At 55.6% G+C, this 16,945-nt stretch overlaps 1 protein-coding gene across 5 annotated transcripts in view; it reads right to left on the bottom strand.

The window, feature by feature from the left end:
• Positions 1-3,215: 3,215 nt before the first annotated feature.
• Positions 3,216-16,945, bottom strand: part of LOC112108409 (protein FAM49A-like) — a 38,881-nt gene continuing 25,151 nt past the window's right edge. For 4 of the 5 annotated variants that reach the window (XM_024202525.3, XM_024202528.3, XM_024202527.3 and 1 more), the window contains 10 exons: positions 14,197-14,276; positions 12,866-12,987; positions 12,668-12,773; positions 10,822-10,958; positions 10,260-10,337; positions 9,560-9,676; positions 9,014-9,093; positions 8,515-8,641; positions 7,189-7,259; positions 3,216-3,948 (listed from right to left, as the gene is read on the bottom strand). In XM_024202525.3, the coding sequence (XP_024058293.1) occupies positions 3,885-3,948; positions 7,189-7,259; positions 8,515-8,641; positions 9,014-9,093; positions 9,560-9,676; positions 10,260-10,337; positions 10,822-10,958; positions 12,668-12,773; positions 12,866-12,987; positions 14,197-14,269 (975 nt within the window). In that variant the 5' untranslated portion in view covers positions 14,270-14,276 and the 3' untranslated portion in view covers positions 3,216-3,884. The remainder of the gene's footprint in view (positions 3,949-7,188; positions 7,260-8,514; positions 8,642-9,013; positions 9,094-9,559; positions 9,677-10,259; positions 10,338-10,821; positions 10,959-12,667; positions 12,774-12,865; positions 12,988-14,196; positions 14,277-16,945) is intronic. The other variant, XM_024202529.2, reaches the window with a different exon arrangement.

Genomic DNA, 16,945 nt, shown 5'->3' on the forward strand with positions numbered 1-16,945 from the left:
GAGGTAATCTGAGCGCCCCGGCGGGAAAGGCTCTGGGGCTTAGCGGCAAAACTGGCCGGGGGAAGGCCTTTTTCACAATGAAAAACCTCTTGGAATTTGGACTCTTGCCCTGCGGCGCGAGAGTGGCGGTTGGGAGAGGAGCCGCTCGGTGACTGAGGGAGATTTGGCGGCAGGGTCCCTGGGAAAGCCGCCAGCACCTGCTGCCCACGGTTGGTCTGTGCAGCAGGGGTGGCAGGGCGTGGGCAGGGCTCAACTGTGTTTCCCTGCACCCAAAACTTGGTCCCTGCGTCTGTCAGAGCACCCTGTTACAAACATGACTGAATTTTCAAGAGACAGGTGGTTTTGGGGGGCCCTAGCATGAGACACCATCAAAGGGCCCAGATTGCCAGAAAATGCAGCGCCCCCTCACCCTGCATATCAGGCCCCTCTTGGGTGTCTTGAGCACCCCAAATCTCTAGTCACCTCTGAAAGTGTAGGAGGTCCTTAGCTACTTACACGCCCCAAGCAATAAGGGGAAAACCTAGGTGCGGAGTAGCTGCAGCTTCTCCAAGGTGTCCGAGGGCTTAGCACCTAGGATTCCCAGGCCTTTGCTCTAACCACTAGACCCCTCCTTCCAGGCCTATGTGGTTGGTTATTTGCTTTTATTTTTTCCTTCCATTAGGCACTTGGTGTTTAACATAACCCACAGATGGCGTCTTATTTCCTGGAGTCCGGTGCCGTTCGCTGTCTTTGCAGCAGCTGGTGCAAGGCGCTGGGTCCACCTAGCAAACAAACCCACCAAAGGGTGAAGTCTGGGCCCGATCCTGCGCTGCTGATGCCCGTGATGTTCCCCTTGTAGCCAATGGGAGCTCTGCTTGGGCCTGTGTTGTAGGACAGGGCCCTTGGCAAAGCATTTCAGTGTCCCAAACACAGGACTGGTGATTTGATAAATAATGTTCGTTTTAAGGCCGCCCCTTCCCCCCCCCCACACACTTCTTTTCAATTTTGCAAAGTGCTTAGTTTGCTGGGTGATGCTTTCGCTGCATAAGACAAGTTTGCAGCCCCGAGGAGTGTGCAGTGGAGGTGGGGTGGATACCCCGATGGGCACTGCTGGGGGCACTGGCAGAGCGAGGGGGGAAACGCTCCAGAGAGGGTTTCTGGGTTCAGCTGGCCTGTCTTGCTGTGTACAGTTTTATCAGTGCATTTCCGCCTGGCGTTGAGCCGTGTGTGCGGGGGGCGATCAGCTAGGGAAAGTGTGTGTGGGGGGGATGCGAATGGGAGGCTGTGCAGGCCCGGGGTGGCGTGGAGCCCAGAGGGGCAGAGCGGAGGGCCCGGGAGGAGGAGCTGGAGCTGAGATGCAGGTAGCACCAGAGGCTCCAAAACAGGGGATGGGGAGGGGGTGACACTGGAGCCAGGGGCTCTTGAGGAGGGCAGGGGGGTGTGGCTGGGCTGGCGGTGGAGGACAGAGACAGGCATGGCAGGGTCTGCTGCAGTGGAGAGGAGTGAGGCCTGGGGGCGGGGGATTAGCAGTGGGAGTGGGGAGGAGACCCTGCATGGAGGAGCTTGTTGGGGGTGGGGTGCCCCCAAGGCTGTTGTGAGCCTGGTGACAGGGCTAGCGGGTTGTCGCCTGTGATCGAGAAGAGTGGGGGAGTGGTTGGGATTAATTGGAGCTGATGGATCGTGGCGGGATGTCCTGCCTGAGGTACCGGAAAGGCAGCTGAGGAAGAGACCAAAGAGGTCAAGGCGGGAGTCCTCGGCAGAGAGGCAGGAGCTGAAAGCGGGGGGGACAGGTGGGAGGGGCACGGTCCTGGGGGCTGGGGGAGACGGGTGCCCCAGTGCAACGACTGGGAGTCTGGTGCCTGGGCCGGAAAGATAAATGGGGTGGGGGCTGAAGTCGATACAAACCCTGATCCCCCCCCCCCCCCCCGGGCCCGGCCGTACATCCAGAAACGACGGGGCAGGTTCCATTTCAACCAGTGCCCAGGCAAGGAGTGTCCCCGGGGGGCCTCTGAGGGGCGCTGGGCTGTAGCGTGGTGCCCTAGCTCGGAGTTGATGGGAGCTGGGGCAGCTCCCAGGCCTGGCGTGGCCTTCGGCCTGCCCTGAGCTCGCTGATTCTCACTGGGCTGCCGCTGACTGGGGGGTGGAAATTCCCTCCCATTCGTCACTCCCGCACCGTTCCCCCATGGCTGGTACCGCGTCCCGGGAACGGCCCCATCCTAACGGCAGGCCCGTTCTTCTGCTGCTTTAATGCAAACGTGCGCAGAGAATTGACGGCTTCAGCTCTGGCAGCTGTGTCTCATCGGGTGCTCCCAGGGTTTGGATTTCTCTGGCGCTGCTGAGACCGAGCCTGGCCATGGGATCTGGGCTTGGGGCTGGGCACTGGGGCTCTGGGCAGAGATGCAGTTAACAGCCAGCTTCTGATAGTGTCGTGGGGCCACCTGCTGGACAAGAGACGCAGCACAAACTCAGTGAGCCAGTGGGATCAGTGGCGCTGGTCCAGTTTGATTCCCCTGGCTGCAAACAGGCACCGCTCCCAGCTCCCCCTGCTGCAGGTCACCGGAGCGACTCTGGCCGTCGCCAGCGCTGCTGCAGGGCCGGTGGCAGCCTTTGCCAGCTGGACTCAGGAGTGGACTCAGGCCAGAGTGCTGGATCCTTGGCCCCCAATGTCCAAGGGCTCCCGGCTGCGGCAGGAAGGCAGCGGCCCAGGTGGAAGGGGTCAGGTTGCCACACTTCGGAGGGAGATCAAGGACTCTGGCGGGAGGAAGACGGTGCATCTCTGCCCGGGGGAGGGGAGAAAGAGGGTCAAGTCCAGGAGGAAGAGGCTGTTGGGAGCCCTCAACATTTTGCAGTGAAAGGGGACGAAATATTGGTGGATCTTTTTAGAGCCCAGGCTGGCACTGCTATAACGTAGGGGAAGCAGTGACTGGGGGGTGGCCTCTCCAGGCCCAGCCTGCCCAGGGGGTGATTGACAGCTGATTGCAGGGGGGTTGCTGGTAGGGTGACCAGATGTCCCGATTTTTGGGTTTTTTTTCTTATATAGGCTCCTATTACCCCCCCATCTCCTGTCCTGATTTTTCACATTTGCTGTCTGGTCACCATAGCTGCCGGTGACCCCTTCCCCCTGTAGAGCAAGCCCCGGCGAGGCCAAGTGACAGAGATGGCGCCAGTCGGGCAATAAACAGATTAAATGTTATTTTATTTCACACAAAAATGTACAAAATAACAGGTGAGTGGATTTTAATTGTTTTATATTAAAAATCTAAAAGGTGCCACTGAGCTATTTTCAATGGACTCAGTGCGGGAGGATTTAAAGATGATGCCCTTTTTCTTCTTCATCATCATCATGGTCACAGCCGGACCCTTGGAGTGATTCACGCACATTATTTACATCTGTCAGGAGGGGCGGCTTCGTGCCGGCCCCGCCCTGGACCCCTCCCTTCGCACTTGGGGGGCGTAGTCCAGATAAAGTGACCCTACATTGTACCCCTGTGGGAACCATGGGACGCCCCCCTGCTCCCAGGCTTCCATCCCCTAGCCCCCACCCCAAGCTCAGGCAGGCTAAGAACTGGGCATGTCACTGCACCACTGATGGGGGGCGGGGGGAACGGAGACGCACGGAGTGGGTGACACACAGCCTGCCAGAGTTGGACACTGATCTTTTTTGGAGGGAGGTGGGAGGGGGGAACACGTTGGGGAGGGCGGATTTGCGGGCTGCTTAGTTTGTTCTTGTATTTCTGTATTTTTATTTTTTAAAAACTTTTTCCCTTTCTTTACAAAATGAGGAATATGATCATGGTTATTTATAGCAACATGGCAACATTTAAAATTTTCTGCTGACAGTTCTAAGTGAAGCCTCCAGGCCCCAGCCGGACAGACCCCCCCCCACCCTACCGCTCTTGAGGCGCTCACTGCAGCAGGGCCCGGATCTGCTTGGATGTGGTGTCGTCGTTGAGGTGCCGGGTGGTGTACCTGCAAACGGAGGAGGGGGGTTATGCCCCTGACGAGTCCACGTGCTTTTCAAGCCATTAAGCCTCATGACCCCCCTCCCCCATAAATAAGTGTGTCCTTGAAGCAGCACAATGAGTTGGTAGTCCGAGCACAGGACTGGAGCTGTAATTGCTAGATTCTGACGCTGGCTCTGCCAGGAACTCGCCGTGTGGCCTTGAGCAAGGTGTTTAAGGCTTTGTTGTGGCAGGTGCTGGGCACCTCATTCGATGTCAGTCGCAGCTGTCGGCGCTCAGCACCTCTGAACTCCAGCCCTTACCCTCTCTGTGTCACCGGTGGAGTGTCCCCATTGGGCAGAGAAGGATAAGAACGATGCTGCTAGGCAATGCCAGCCCCATTTCATGGATGAACGGAGGCACCCAGCGGTGCTGTGCCTCGCCCCTGGCCGCATGGCGAGTCACAGCACCGCGGGGTGCCTCCGTTCACACTGTGGTGTTTACGCTGACTCCACTTTTTAATCCTGTCCCACCAGGAAACCTCTGAAGAGTGAACGCTCAGGACAGAGAAGGGAACGGCAAGGCACAGACAGGAAACAGAAGTGGGAATTTACCACGCAAGGTAGGACTGATGCCCCTCATGGAGGAGCCATTTATCTTGTGAAGTGGGATTTAGACTGCGAACTTGTGGGTGACCAGGGGTGGAATCCAAGGGATGGGAAATGTACTGTAGAACACCGAGTCCAGCCGCAAGAGATGCGCTTCGAAGCACACCTGAACCCTGACCCTTTCCCCAGACACGAGGCCAGCAGCCAGCTGCATCGGACCCCAGATTCAAATACGCCGGAGACCAGCACTCCGAAGGCTCTATCTAATGGGAGCAGATCATAGCTGAGATCAACCTAAACATCTAGGGGAGAACACCTCCGTGGGTGTGCTACAGCTGACACTCAAAAGGGAGCCCGGTGGACCTGGAACCAAGAGTTCTAGTCTCATGCATTTTTGATCAGTGCCTCAGAGAGAGCAATGGTCGCGCACCAGAAACACAATTTTTGCACTGGTTGACTCAGGGACTGGAAAGCATGATTACTATGTGTATTCCTGCAGTGCCCGGGGGCCTTAGCTGAGATCAGGGCCGGCTCCAGGCACCAGCATTCCAAGCAGGTGCTTGGGGCGGCAGTCTGCGAGGGGCGGCACTCCGTGTGTTTTTGCCGCCCCAAGCAGCGCACCAAATTGCCGCCATGGACGGCGGGGGCATTCCATGTGCCGTTAGGGCGGCACACGCGTTTCCGCCGCCGCGGCAATTCGGCGGCAGCTTCTATGTTCAGCTGCTCGCGGGGGCAATTCGGCGGCTTCTGTCTTCCGGCTGAAGACAGAAGCTGCCGCCAAATTGCCGCCGCCGCGGAAACGCGCGTGCCGCCCTAACGGCACACGGACTGCCCCCACCGTCCATGGCGGCAATTTGGTGCGCTGCTTGGGGTGGCAAAAACAGTAGAGCCGGCCCTGGCTGAGATTGTGTTAGGTGCTGCACATACGCATAATAAGAGATGGTCTTTGCGTCACAGAGTTCAGTCTAAATAGACAAGACAGGTGAGAGAAAGGGCAGTATTATTACCCTCATTTTACAGATGGGGAAACTGAGGCATAAAGCGACTAGTCTGGGGTCACACAGGTTGTCAGCAGTAGAGGTGGGAGTATGAACCTGGATCTCCTGAGGCCCATTCCAATGCCTCAGTCACAAGACCAACCTGCCTGTCATGGAGACAAGGTGCTTTGAATCTATAGGTTACTGGCTAACACCCAGCCTAGCTCAGTACCAATCTATAGGTGGTTTGTTGACCGGTCTGAAATGAGTTGGCGAGTTCTCAGCGGGCCATCACAGGAAAACACCCAGCACAGTGGATGAAAATCAGCCTCTCTGTTGGCACTTTCTTCAGCAGAGTCAAGGACTGAACAAGCCATAAAGTCTGAGTTGCTCCCACCCTTCTGGGAGTGGTGGCGGGGGGTGGGGGGGAAGGAGTGCGGCGTCTGCTACTGGGCTAGTCCTGTAGTGGAATGGATTTGTGCCCCCGGGTCTGTGAGCCTGGCACCTTGAAATGCCCAGGGAAAGATTAAATCAAGGGAGAACTGAAGCCATTCTAGTTATTGCCGGTCTGTCTGCTGATCTCGGCTTGGCTCCTGGAGGCTTTGAGCTCTATTCTGTGCAAGTGTTTTCGAGAAGAGAGTTCTCAGCAGCCTTTCTTGGTCAGCAAAGGAGAAGATGGGGCAGATGAGCCTCTCTCACCAAAACAGTCAGAGAGAGCGGACTTTATAGTAATTCACAAAGAAGAGCACCTGTGTGTGTGTGTGTGTGTGTGTGTGAGAGAGAGAGATTGATTGTGATCATCTGCTCTGACCTCTTGTCTAGCGCAGGCCAGAGAACTCCTCCAAAATAATTCCTAGAGTGGATCTTCTAGAAAAACATCCAATCTTGATTTTAAAATTGTCAGTGATGGAGAATCCATCACCACCCTGTTAGACCATTCTCTGCTAGATCAAATACACTCTGTGTGTGTGTACACACACACACACACACACAATTTATCAGAGCTGACAAGGCGATTTTGAATATGCCTACTCAGCAAGTGAAGCTGTGATTGTAGCATGGGTCGCATGTCCGCACTCATTTTAACCTAGCTAGTGCGGGCAACAATAGCAGTGAAGACACAGCAGCGCAGACACTGGCCAGCAACCTCAGGATGTACCCAGAGTCACCAGCAGGCTTGTACTGGGGTCAGCAAGCCTGTGTCACCAGGTCTTCATGACCACGGTTCCCTGCACCAGCTACATTCGCTAGGTATGCCAACCTGCGCTACGATCACACTTTCATTGGCTGTGTAGATGTCACCAAAGACCTACGACTCTCATTGACATTCCTCAGCTAGCCGTGAAAATCTCGTCTCTCTCTCTCGGATACAGTTGCTAAAATCCCTGTCAGCACGGTGGAATTTCCACCTTCTCAGCATTACGGCTCCAATTAGCGATGCTGTTTCTGCAACCTGGACGTGTTTCCACTGGGAACTGGCGCCCGACCTGAGCAGCTCGTCCCTGCCCTCGATTGCGATCTGAGCTGGCCCGGAGGGGGAAGGAGAATCTTGAGGCTTTTCAGCAGTGAAGGAGGACAGGAAAGGCAGCTCGTGACCACAGCTCCTGTTTCGCCCCCACCCCCATTCTCAGCGCGGAACATGCAAAGGCAGCCATTGGTGCGGGAGGACAGAGCTGTACATACCTCAGTGCGTTCAGGAGCCCCTCTGTGCTGGTTGAAGGCTGATCTTTCAAGACTTTGATGCATCCTTTCATCTACCAGGATTAAAAAGAAAGAGCCAGGCGGGTCAGCGCTCAACTGAAAAGAGCACGTGGCAGGGGGGAGCAGGGACCAGCAGCTCCCTTACCCACGCCTCCCGAGGAAGGAATGAGTGTGCTCTCTTAGCCCGCGCTTCCCCTCACACTTCCCAGCTGTGTCTTGGCTTCTCTGTCCCTCTCCTTTTTGGCTTTGTCTCCACCCAGCAGACGAAGGGGTGATTGTAGCGTGGGTAGGCACAAGCACCTTTGCCTCAGTGTAGCTAGCGCGGTTAACAACAGCAGGGAAGACATGGCGGGCCAGCAACCTGAATGCGTACCCAGGATCCCCTGCCGGGCAGATTAAAGCACTGAAATCACACCTTCATTTGCTGTGTAGACATACCCTCTGTTTCTTAAAATGTCCCACTGCTGCTGCTGCTACTGGTTGCAGCACTGCGGTGGTGGGAACTCCAGTGTAGACAAGGCCCCTGGTGTATTAACCACACTGTCTTCTAAGACCTCCTCTGAGAAGAGTTAAAACACCAGCCACTGACCATCTCTAGATTTCTCACTGGCGCTATCCCCAGTGGAGCTGCATCCAGTGGTGGGAAATGTTTAGTCTTGAGACAGGGCTTAGTTTCTTCCTCCATCCATCTATTTATCTCCATCGCTTCCTTCCTACCTTATTCATAAAATCCTGGATTGGGATTTGTCCCCGGCCCGCACTGCGTTCTAGGCTGACTGCTGTGTCTGTCAGCTGCCTGCCAGCTGCTCCAGTGGACCAGTGCGGTGCATGGAGTCCCCTGTCCTGGGGTGTGTCTCGTGTGCGTTACTGCAGATGGGAATCTAGCAGTGGTAGGACTCATGGTCTTTGGGCAGCCAGGAAAGCCAAAAGTGAGCCGCTACCCCAGGCTGGCCAGTAAGCGCTTTGCTAAGCTTGACTCTGCAGGACGTCACCCCTTGCGTATTTCATGCTGACCAAGACCTCATTGCTCAGAGATAGGAGAGCAGGAGCGATTCTTGCTCGGCTACTTGTGATGGGATCATCCAGCCCAGAAGAACCAATAGAACCTGGGTGGAAGTTAAGTGTCTTCTTTCTCACTCTGCCCTGAGGCAGGAGGTGGCTAGCAGGACAGCTCCTGCTAACCACCAAACCTATGCCTGTAGGCCCCACAGCACTCCCCAGCTCAGATGGCTTCACTCCCTCATGATTTTTTTTTAGTGCCCCTTTGCTGGGCAGTGCGCCATCTATTGAGACCAAGGTGTCACTCACATCGATTTTGGAGGTCTTTGCGAAAGCCCCCACGGGGTGAACGTGATCGTAGAGGATAATGACTCCAACCATCACTCGCATGCAGAAGAGAAGGGTCTCGGTGTTGGTGAACCGGCTCCTGTATTCCCTGAAATCAAGAGAGGGGTCAAAGTGACAAGCAGAGGGAAGTCTGGCAGGGTCTGACTCAGTGTCCTTATTGCTGCTGGCAAGTGAAGGGAGATGAGAGAGAGCGTCCCATGAGTCACAGGTGGGAGAGCTTCTACCTGTACATGCCCCTGCTATATGGGTGCCTATACGTGTTTAAAAGCTGGGCTTGGGGACCTGCAAGGATCTCTCCGTGCTCGGCACTGCATGGATTCACTCCTGAAAGGGTGACCGCTTAGTCCCGTGTACATTGCTTGAATTCCGTCCCTTGGCTTCCTGCTGGCCTGTGATTTTAGAAGCCATCTGCCAGCCTGGATTCCGTGCCTAGGCACACGGGCCAGGATGAAATACTCACGGCGTCTCCAGCATCACCCTGCAGACACAGGCCATGGTGCTTAGACAGTCAGTTGTGTCCTCAATGGGGAGGGTCTTGTTCTGAAAGGAGAGACCAAGAGAGACACTAGATTTGCCTCCTGGTCCCGTGTGCCCCTCGCTGGAGAGGAGGCGTCAGTTAGGAACTGAATCACTTCATCGTATCGCTATTTCCCCAACCCCTTTCCAGTTGGTCTCCCTCTATAAACTCCCCTGCCTATGCTGCTAATGGACAGCTCCCCATGCCTGTGGCTTAGACACACCTGTTTCTTATGACGCAGGATGTCCATGACCAGGGATGTTGGAAATGTGCTGAATTCGTGGAGGAATCTTTCCAAAGCTCGCATCCTATTTTCTCTCATGCTGAATCTTTGTGCCAAATATTCTGCTGGGCACAGCTTGATTGACTGCAATGGAGTCTCACTGGTTTACCCAACAGGTACATCTAGGCTATTGTTTATATTTCTCTCCTCCGGCCCCCCCTTCTCCCAGTTTTTGGTTTCTCTTTCTGTCTTTGGGGCTCACTCACCTCTGAAACAAACTTGGTTGTGGCGTTGCTTAGAGTTTTAAGCATAGGCGTGGCCTCTGCGTAGAAGAGAGACATCCTGTTGGCCATTTCATTGTTAACATCACTCTCGGCATCCAACTGCAGGACATGAGATGTGAAAGACGGCTTGCTCACGTTAATCCCAACAGGACTGGGCAAATGCTGAACATATCTGAGCCCAGCCTAATCTGCCCTGTTGGAATGTGCTGAACAGACCCAGACTATAACCTCACCAGCTCACACCTCGCAGTTCAGGTCTGGGTTTGCTGAACTTGGGGGCTCAACCCAGACCGGCTTCAGGTTTGCTCACCCCAAGCCTTGCTGGTGCTGCAGGGGGGGTGAGGGGACCTAACTCAGCCATCCTCCGGTTCATTCTGCGCATCGCTTTATGAGAGGCCCACCCACTGCCTGTGTCCTCCACTGCTTGGTCCTCGAGATGTTTAGTTCTGCCAACCATCTGGTAGAGCATCGAGTGACAACCACTGCCTCTGCAAGAATCTCTCATCTTACTTTTCTAGCAGTTTATGCATAGTTCACCCCCAAAGCTTTTTACCCAGTGTTAACCTGGGCTAGCAAGGCTAAGAAGACCTCCATATCCATGCTCATACCATGCTAGGCTTCATCCCCCACACTGCTCTGACAGTGGAACTCAAACCCTGTGGGAGGGGGACCAACCTCTTACCTGTAAATTGTTAATGCGATTTCGGCTGAGGGTTCTTCTGTAGTAGCTAAAATCGTTCTGGATGGCAGGGTTGGTCATCTGCAGCAAACATGGACAGAGAAGATTGGAGGTCTGATCAACTGCTCTTGGTACTGCTCCCATAGGGCAGAATGGGTCCTAGATCTGGATCTGTTAAACTGGGGGCCAGCTTTCCAAGAGATGGTTGAAAGAGGAGTGGATAAAACTCTCAAAATCTAGCGTAAGGGATGATACCCCAGCGGCGATTGGCGGGAATGGTCCAGAGGACCTAATGTAGGCTAGCTCCACTGCCCGTTTGTCTAACGAACGGTTCGTTTGGTTGACGCTTGCATGTCAACTAAAGCAGAGCTAATTCACCAAGTCACGACTCAGCATTACAAGGAGGAACATGCCAGGGAATATTGACTCCCTGAACAGCATGGCTTGATTTGGGTTGTTAATGCGTCGTGCAGCATTGACTCTCTACCAACCGACCATCCCTGGGAAAGGCGAGTTTCTAAGCTCCCGTGTTCCGTCTCCAGTCAGACCCGCAAAGCTTCCCTACCTTGAACTCGTCGAAGCTGAGGGTGAAGTGTAGGATTTCTGCAAACTGCTTTGCTAGGGCTTGTTCTCTCTCCAGGTGCTGAGTCGGGGCATAGGGCGGGCTAGTCAGAGCTTCCAGCAAGCTGCGCAGAGCGTTCTCTGGGAGCGGAAGGGGAGAAAAATGATGCATTGCAGGGTGTCATGTCACCGTGCGAACACAAAGCGATTACCAGCGCTCCAGGCTTAACCCCTCCAGCTCCCTCCCCAGTATGGGTCCTAGATCTGGATCTGTTAAACTGGGGGCCAGCTTTCCAAGAGATGGTTGAAAGAAGAGTGGATAAAACTCTCAAAATCAGCAGACTTAACTGCAGATTCTGGGATATAACCTCCCCATCTCCCGCACTCAGGGGCTTTTCTACCTCTCCTGACTCAGGGACACACACCAACGGTGTTTCCCCTCCCTGCAAGCTGTCAGAAGCAAATCTCTTTATTCTCGTTTAACAGCGGGGTTATTTCCTGGGTGAATCCTCTTGATCTCATTCCAGAGGTGAGCAGCCCCCAGATGGCTCAGTGAAGGAAGGGAGCCAGCCTATTTCAGCCACCCAGTCACCTGAGGTCACTGGAACAGAGCTGATAATCTGATCTGTTGTGTCCTCTTCAGCCCCTTTTAGCCAATCCGTTTTTCAACTATCGGTGAATCTAGCCTCTCCATCTCCCCACCCCTGTGAGCGAGACTTTAAGGTCAGAAGGGACCATTATGATCGTCTAGTCTGACCTCCTGCACAACGCAGGCCACAGACTCTCACCCACCCACTCCTGCAACAAACCCCTGACCTATGTCTGAGCGACTGAAGTCCTCAAATTGTGGTTTAAAGACTTCAAGGTGCAGAGAATCCTCCAGCAAGTGACCCGTGCCCCAGGCTGCAGAGGAAGGTGAAAACCCCCCAGGGCCTCTGCCAATCTGCCCTGGAGGAAAATTCCTTCCCGACCCCAAATATGGCGATCAGCTAAACCCTGAGCATGCGGGCAAGACTCACCAGCCAGACACCCAGGAAAGAATTCTCTGTAGTCAGGGCCGGCTCCAGGCACCAGCCTGGCAAGCAGGTGCTTGGGGCGGCCGCTCCGGAGAGGGGCGGCACGTCCAGCTATTCGGCGGCAATTCGGCGGACGGTCCCTCACTCCCGCTCGGAGCGAAGGACCTCCCGCCGAATTGCCGCCGCAGATCGCGATCACGGCTTTTTTTTACGCTCTTTTTTTTGGCTGCTTGGGGCGGCCAACCCCCTGGAGCTGGCCCTGTCTGTAGTAACTCAGATCCCGCCCCATCTAACATCCCATCACAGCCCATTGGGCATATTTACCGCTAATAGTCAAAGATCAATGAATTGCCAAAATTAGACTATCCCATCATACCATCCCCTCCATAAACTTCTCAAGCTTAGTCTTGAAGCTAGAGATGTCTTTTGCCCCCACGGCTCCCCTTGGAAGGCTGTTCCAGAACTTCACTCCTCTGATGGTTAGAAACCTTCATCTCATTTCAAGTCTAAACGGAGGCACAGAGTGGCACAATGACTTGCCTTGGACACGCAAGACAGTGGCAGCATCAGGACTTGAACTCCTGAGCCTTAACTATGAGACCATCCTCCCCTCTGAAGCCCAAGGCCAAATGCTGCAGGCCTTGCCGAGGCCACGTGCTGGTTGTTCTGAATAAAGGACAGGTGGATGCGGCCCGGTGATAGAGTTTGGAGTGACGTGCAGGGCGGGGAGGGGCAGAGAGCTGGATGTGGGCTGAGGGCAGCAGTTTTGTGCCGACACCTGCACGCTTGGGGGACGGGAATGGAGATTGCGTTATTAGCGGAGTTTGGGCTCACCCAGTCGAAGAGAGAACTCATAGAAGCGTTTCAGCTTTGCCACTAGAGGGCACACCGCATTCCAGGCCTTCTCCTGTAGCTGGAGGTCATTGGGGTTTTGGATTGCCTGCAAGGAACCAAGATGGCAAACTCATCATTAGTGCCTGAATCCGTGCCCGTGTCCCCAGGCCGATGGCTGGAGGAGCTGCAGAGCTGTACCTCTCTAATCTCCAGGCCAGCCCCCGTGTAGGACTGCAGTTCAGCCAGGATTGTCTGTGCCTCCTCTAGCACTGCGTTGACCTGGTTCCACACAGCTGTCTCGGCTTCTGTGGGCTGAGCATCTGCATCGGATCCCCCCCCCAAAAAAGCAACATTTCAGCGCGTGCGTCGGACAGCGAGAGCGCGGGATCTTTGGCGGCCGGTCCCTGAACAGTGTTAGACCCGGGGAAACGCACTGGCTTGTCTGGGGCGCAAGGGCAGACAGAGCGATTCCTCTGCCTACGTCTGTGGAGAAAGTGCCGACGAGAGACGTGCTAAAGGGAATTAGAAAACCTCCCACCAGTAGGGCCAGGCCCCCGGCTAGTGCTACGCCTCATCTGTCCTCTAGTCAGATCTGAACCTTCTGGAGACCTGGCTCTCCTCGCCCCACTGATCTAGTCACACACGCAGGCTCTCAACGGAAAAGAAACGTGTGCAAAGGAAACAACATAAAGCAAACCAAAGGGAAGAAACGTCTCCTGCTGAGAGAACAACCCAATTGGAATGAGATGCCTTGGGATATGACTCCCCTCCATGGGCTTGGTTCTGATCCCATAGCAAATCAGGAGTCAATGGACCTACAGCAGCATCACACTGGCATGAGGAGGAAATGGGGCCCTTTCTTTCCTGACTGGGCCAGACTCTGGACTCAACTCCCAATCTTACTGCTCCTGAATGGGCCTGTCAGATCTCTTCGTGCCCCACTTCCCCCGCAGAGTTCTCTGGCCTGATTGCATTCTGTCCTTCCTCGCCATCGCCTTGACAGCACGGGAGAACAGCTCCCTGCTAACTAATGTTGTCTCTCCGGAATAATTGGTGGGCCTAAGAGGATTTACGTGGCAGGTAAATGTTAAGAATTCAAGCTTCTGGCTGGGACCTGCCTGGTTGAGCTTCTGTAGGTGGCTTTGGGTTATAATCAACAGGGGAAGGATATCCTTACAGGGATGGGACCGGCACTAGGGATGGAGAGCTAAGCTCCTCTCCAGGCCTGAAATGTCCCGACCAACACCCCGAATGACCTGACAGCCCTTTCTGCCGCCCCTTTGGAAACCAGCCTGTTAAATCTCCCAACATCTGGCAATTATTATTATTTTATTATTATTAAGACCAGCTTCCTGAGAAGGAAATCGCCTATGGGAGACCAAGCGGGGTGGTGAGTGGGGAGGAAATCACTACAATTTCTGGAATGGGTACGATGCCATGGGAGATTAACTGAGACGACAACTTAAAATGACATGAATGTGGGGGGGAGGGGGAGCGGAAAATAAAATAAAATAAAAATCCCATCTCACGTTCAAAGTCAAGGAAAAAATTAGGGCCTTGTTCAAGGTCGTTATAAGTCAACACTTTAAGAAGGTTCCCCATGTGACACCTGCAAGAGAAGAGACAAGAGGAAAAAAAATATGATGGGTAGTGAGGTGGCGTTCATGGAAGGAAGCAGTGGGAGAACTAGCTTGAGGGCCAACATCTGGGCAGCAGGAAGAGCCCCTCAGGCATCAGAGCGTCAAGGTTTTTGGCCGGCTGTGTAACTCCTGAATCTTTGTGGCCGCAGGTAAGAGGTGCCCGTTGTTGGCTCTTCGTAAGCAAGAGCCGAAGGGAGGAGAAGGCGGTAGTGCCCAACGGCTTTGCAGCACGCAGCAATTCTAACATTAACGAGCGGAGCTGCTCAATTAGAAGGAGCTGAGGTTCATTAGAGACTCTCCCAAGATCTTGATGGCGACTGCAGCCAGATGTGGCTCGCGGGAGGGCGGCCCGGCAGCTGCTCCCAGCCCCATGAGCAGCCTCTTCCTGCCCCCAGATGGAGATGAGCGTTGGCTGATGGGGGTGGTGACCAACAGGAACAAGCAAAGTGAGGGAGAGCCGCTGTTCTCCAGGAAGGGTGGGGAGGGGGAATGGTCCCAGGGCTGCGTCTCATTTCATCTCCAAAGCCAACACCTGCCCCTTGACTCTCCGGGAGGTAATTACAGAGCAGTGTGGAACATTCATCTGCCTCACAATTACTGCCGGCTCCGGGGACCCGGAGGCAACGTGGGATGAGGCTTTCACTGCCTGGCCCATACCCAGACTGAAGCTTTGGACGTGTCCAGCCCTGGTTACAGAACAGGGGAGTGGGCCAGGCTCTGCTACAAATTGGCAGCAGGTTTGGAAGGGAGTCTCTGGACTTGCTTGCAGTCAAGAGCTCCCCGGGGCCCTGCTGGGGGAATTGCTCTTGTGACAACCAGGAAGGGTCATTGAACGGGGCCTTAGGGCTGAGCCATCCCTCCTGGCCCCATCTCCAGCCTCCCGCTGCAAGGGCCTCCCCAACGCTGCAGAGCCAGAGGACTATTTTGGGCTCCCCCCAGGCCTCTCTGTGTGGTGAACAGAGCGCTCGCATCTCAGCCCCCGCCGGGAGGCAGCGTGTGAGCTGTGCTGCTCTGACACTATTTTTACACCCCTCGGGTTTTCCTGAGCGCTGACTCTGAGCTGCTTGTCTGGGTGGATGAGGAGGGGGCAGCCACAGGGGATCTTGTCTCGCCGACTTGCCGGGGTTAGTCAAAGGCAGGGGGGTTATTTTAGGAGTGACCCCCGCTTTCAGTCCTCCCTTCACCCTCCCCACATTCCCGGTCCCTCCTGCTCCCTCCTGCCCTTTCCTGGCTCCCTCAGGCCCTTCCCTTCGCACTGGCTGTCTGCTTCATCTCTCTGGCACTCTGCTCTCTCCCCTTTGGGTCTCTGCTTCCCTGTCCCCCCGAGCTCAGCTCACCCCTCCTTGTTCCCTTCCTTGCCCCCTCGGGAGCACCGGGGCAGCTTATGGAGTTTTGACCACGGGGGCCTCTCACCCCACGGCTAGCAGGGGGGCGGCTTTCCCAGCGTGGCCAAGTCTCTGTTTTAGTTCTGGCTGTGCTGCTCCCTGACCTGACCCAGCGCCAGGGGCTGGGGCCAGAGGGAGTTTGGCTCCCCGAAGCCATTGGATGTTGCCTGCGGTACAATGAGGCAGCACAAATCCTTCCTTCCTCCTTCCTCGGCAGCATGTGACCGGCTGTTACAGGCAGACGGGCTCTTTGGGGGCTTATCGGCCTGCTGGGAAGTGTATTAGCGGTCCCAATCCTACCGGCTTGTGAGGCGAGAAGGGGATTCAGGGGTCATGGGGCAGACCAGGCAGCCGCCTCGGGAGAACGTGTTTGAGACTAAGATCCTAGTGTTAAGGGCAATGGCCTCTCTCTCCCAAATATCCTCCAGGGGAATGCCACTTCTCCTCCATTGCTGCTATCAATGGTGCGCCCAGGGAGCTGGAAAGCCTTGCTCCGTAGCAAATCTGTCTCAGCACCTGGATCCCAGAGCCATGGGTGCTGGATAAATACAGAGAGCCAATGGGCTGGGGCCTCTCTGCTCCGGGAGCAGTGGGTGCTCCAGCATGGAGGAAATTCCCCCCGTTAAGGATAAAACCAGGAGAGCCCCTGAGCTCGCCATCGGAGTCTCCAGGGTGAGCCCGGAGCTGCTCGTTCGATGGGGGGAGGGGGTTAAGATTTCCCTCCCCGGGCTCGGCTGGCAATGGAGATGGGATGTGACAGGCGGCAGGGAAATCACATAGTGGTTTCACGTGTGAGAGAGTCTATTTAATGCCCCCACCCCACCCTCCTGCTCAGTGTCCACCCAGGGCCGGCCTTAAGGAAAATGGCACCCTGGGCAAACTTGTATTTTGGTGCCTCTGGTCCCCGCCACCTCCCCAGGCTCCCAACCCATCCCCCCAGGGCCCACAGCCTCCCCATCTATCCCCCCCATCCCCTCTGGCCCCCACAGCCTCCCTGGGCTCCCCACCCATCGTCCATGGCCCCCGCCACCTCCCCGGGCTCCCAACCCATCCCCCCATCACCCCTGGGCCCACAGCCTCCCCATCTATCCCCCCCTGGCCCCCTCCACAGGCTCCCAACCCATCCTCCCTGGCTCCCGCTGCCTCCCCCAGGCTCCCCACCCATACCTCTGGCTCCTGTTGCCTCTCCTGGCCCCCCATCCATCACCCCTAGCGCTGCCGCCTCCCTGGGCTCCCCACCCATCCCCCTAGGC

Source organism: Terrapene carolina, unplaced genomic scaffold (assembly GCF_002925995.2).
Source record: "Terrapene carolina triunguis isolate 2854851 unplaced genomic scaffold, T_m_triunguis-2.0 Scaffold236, whole genome shotgun sequence".
NCBI classification, from domain to species: Eukaryota; Metazoa; Chordata; order Testudines; family Emydidae; genus Terrapene; species Terrapene triunguis.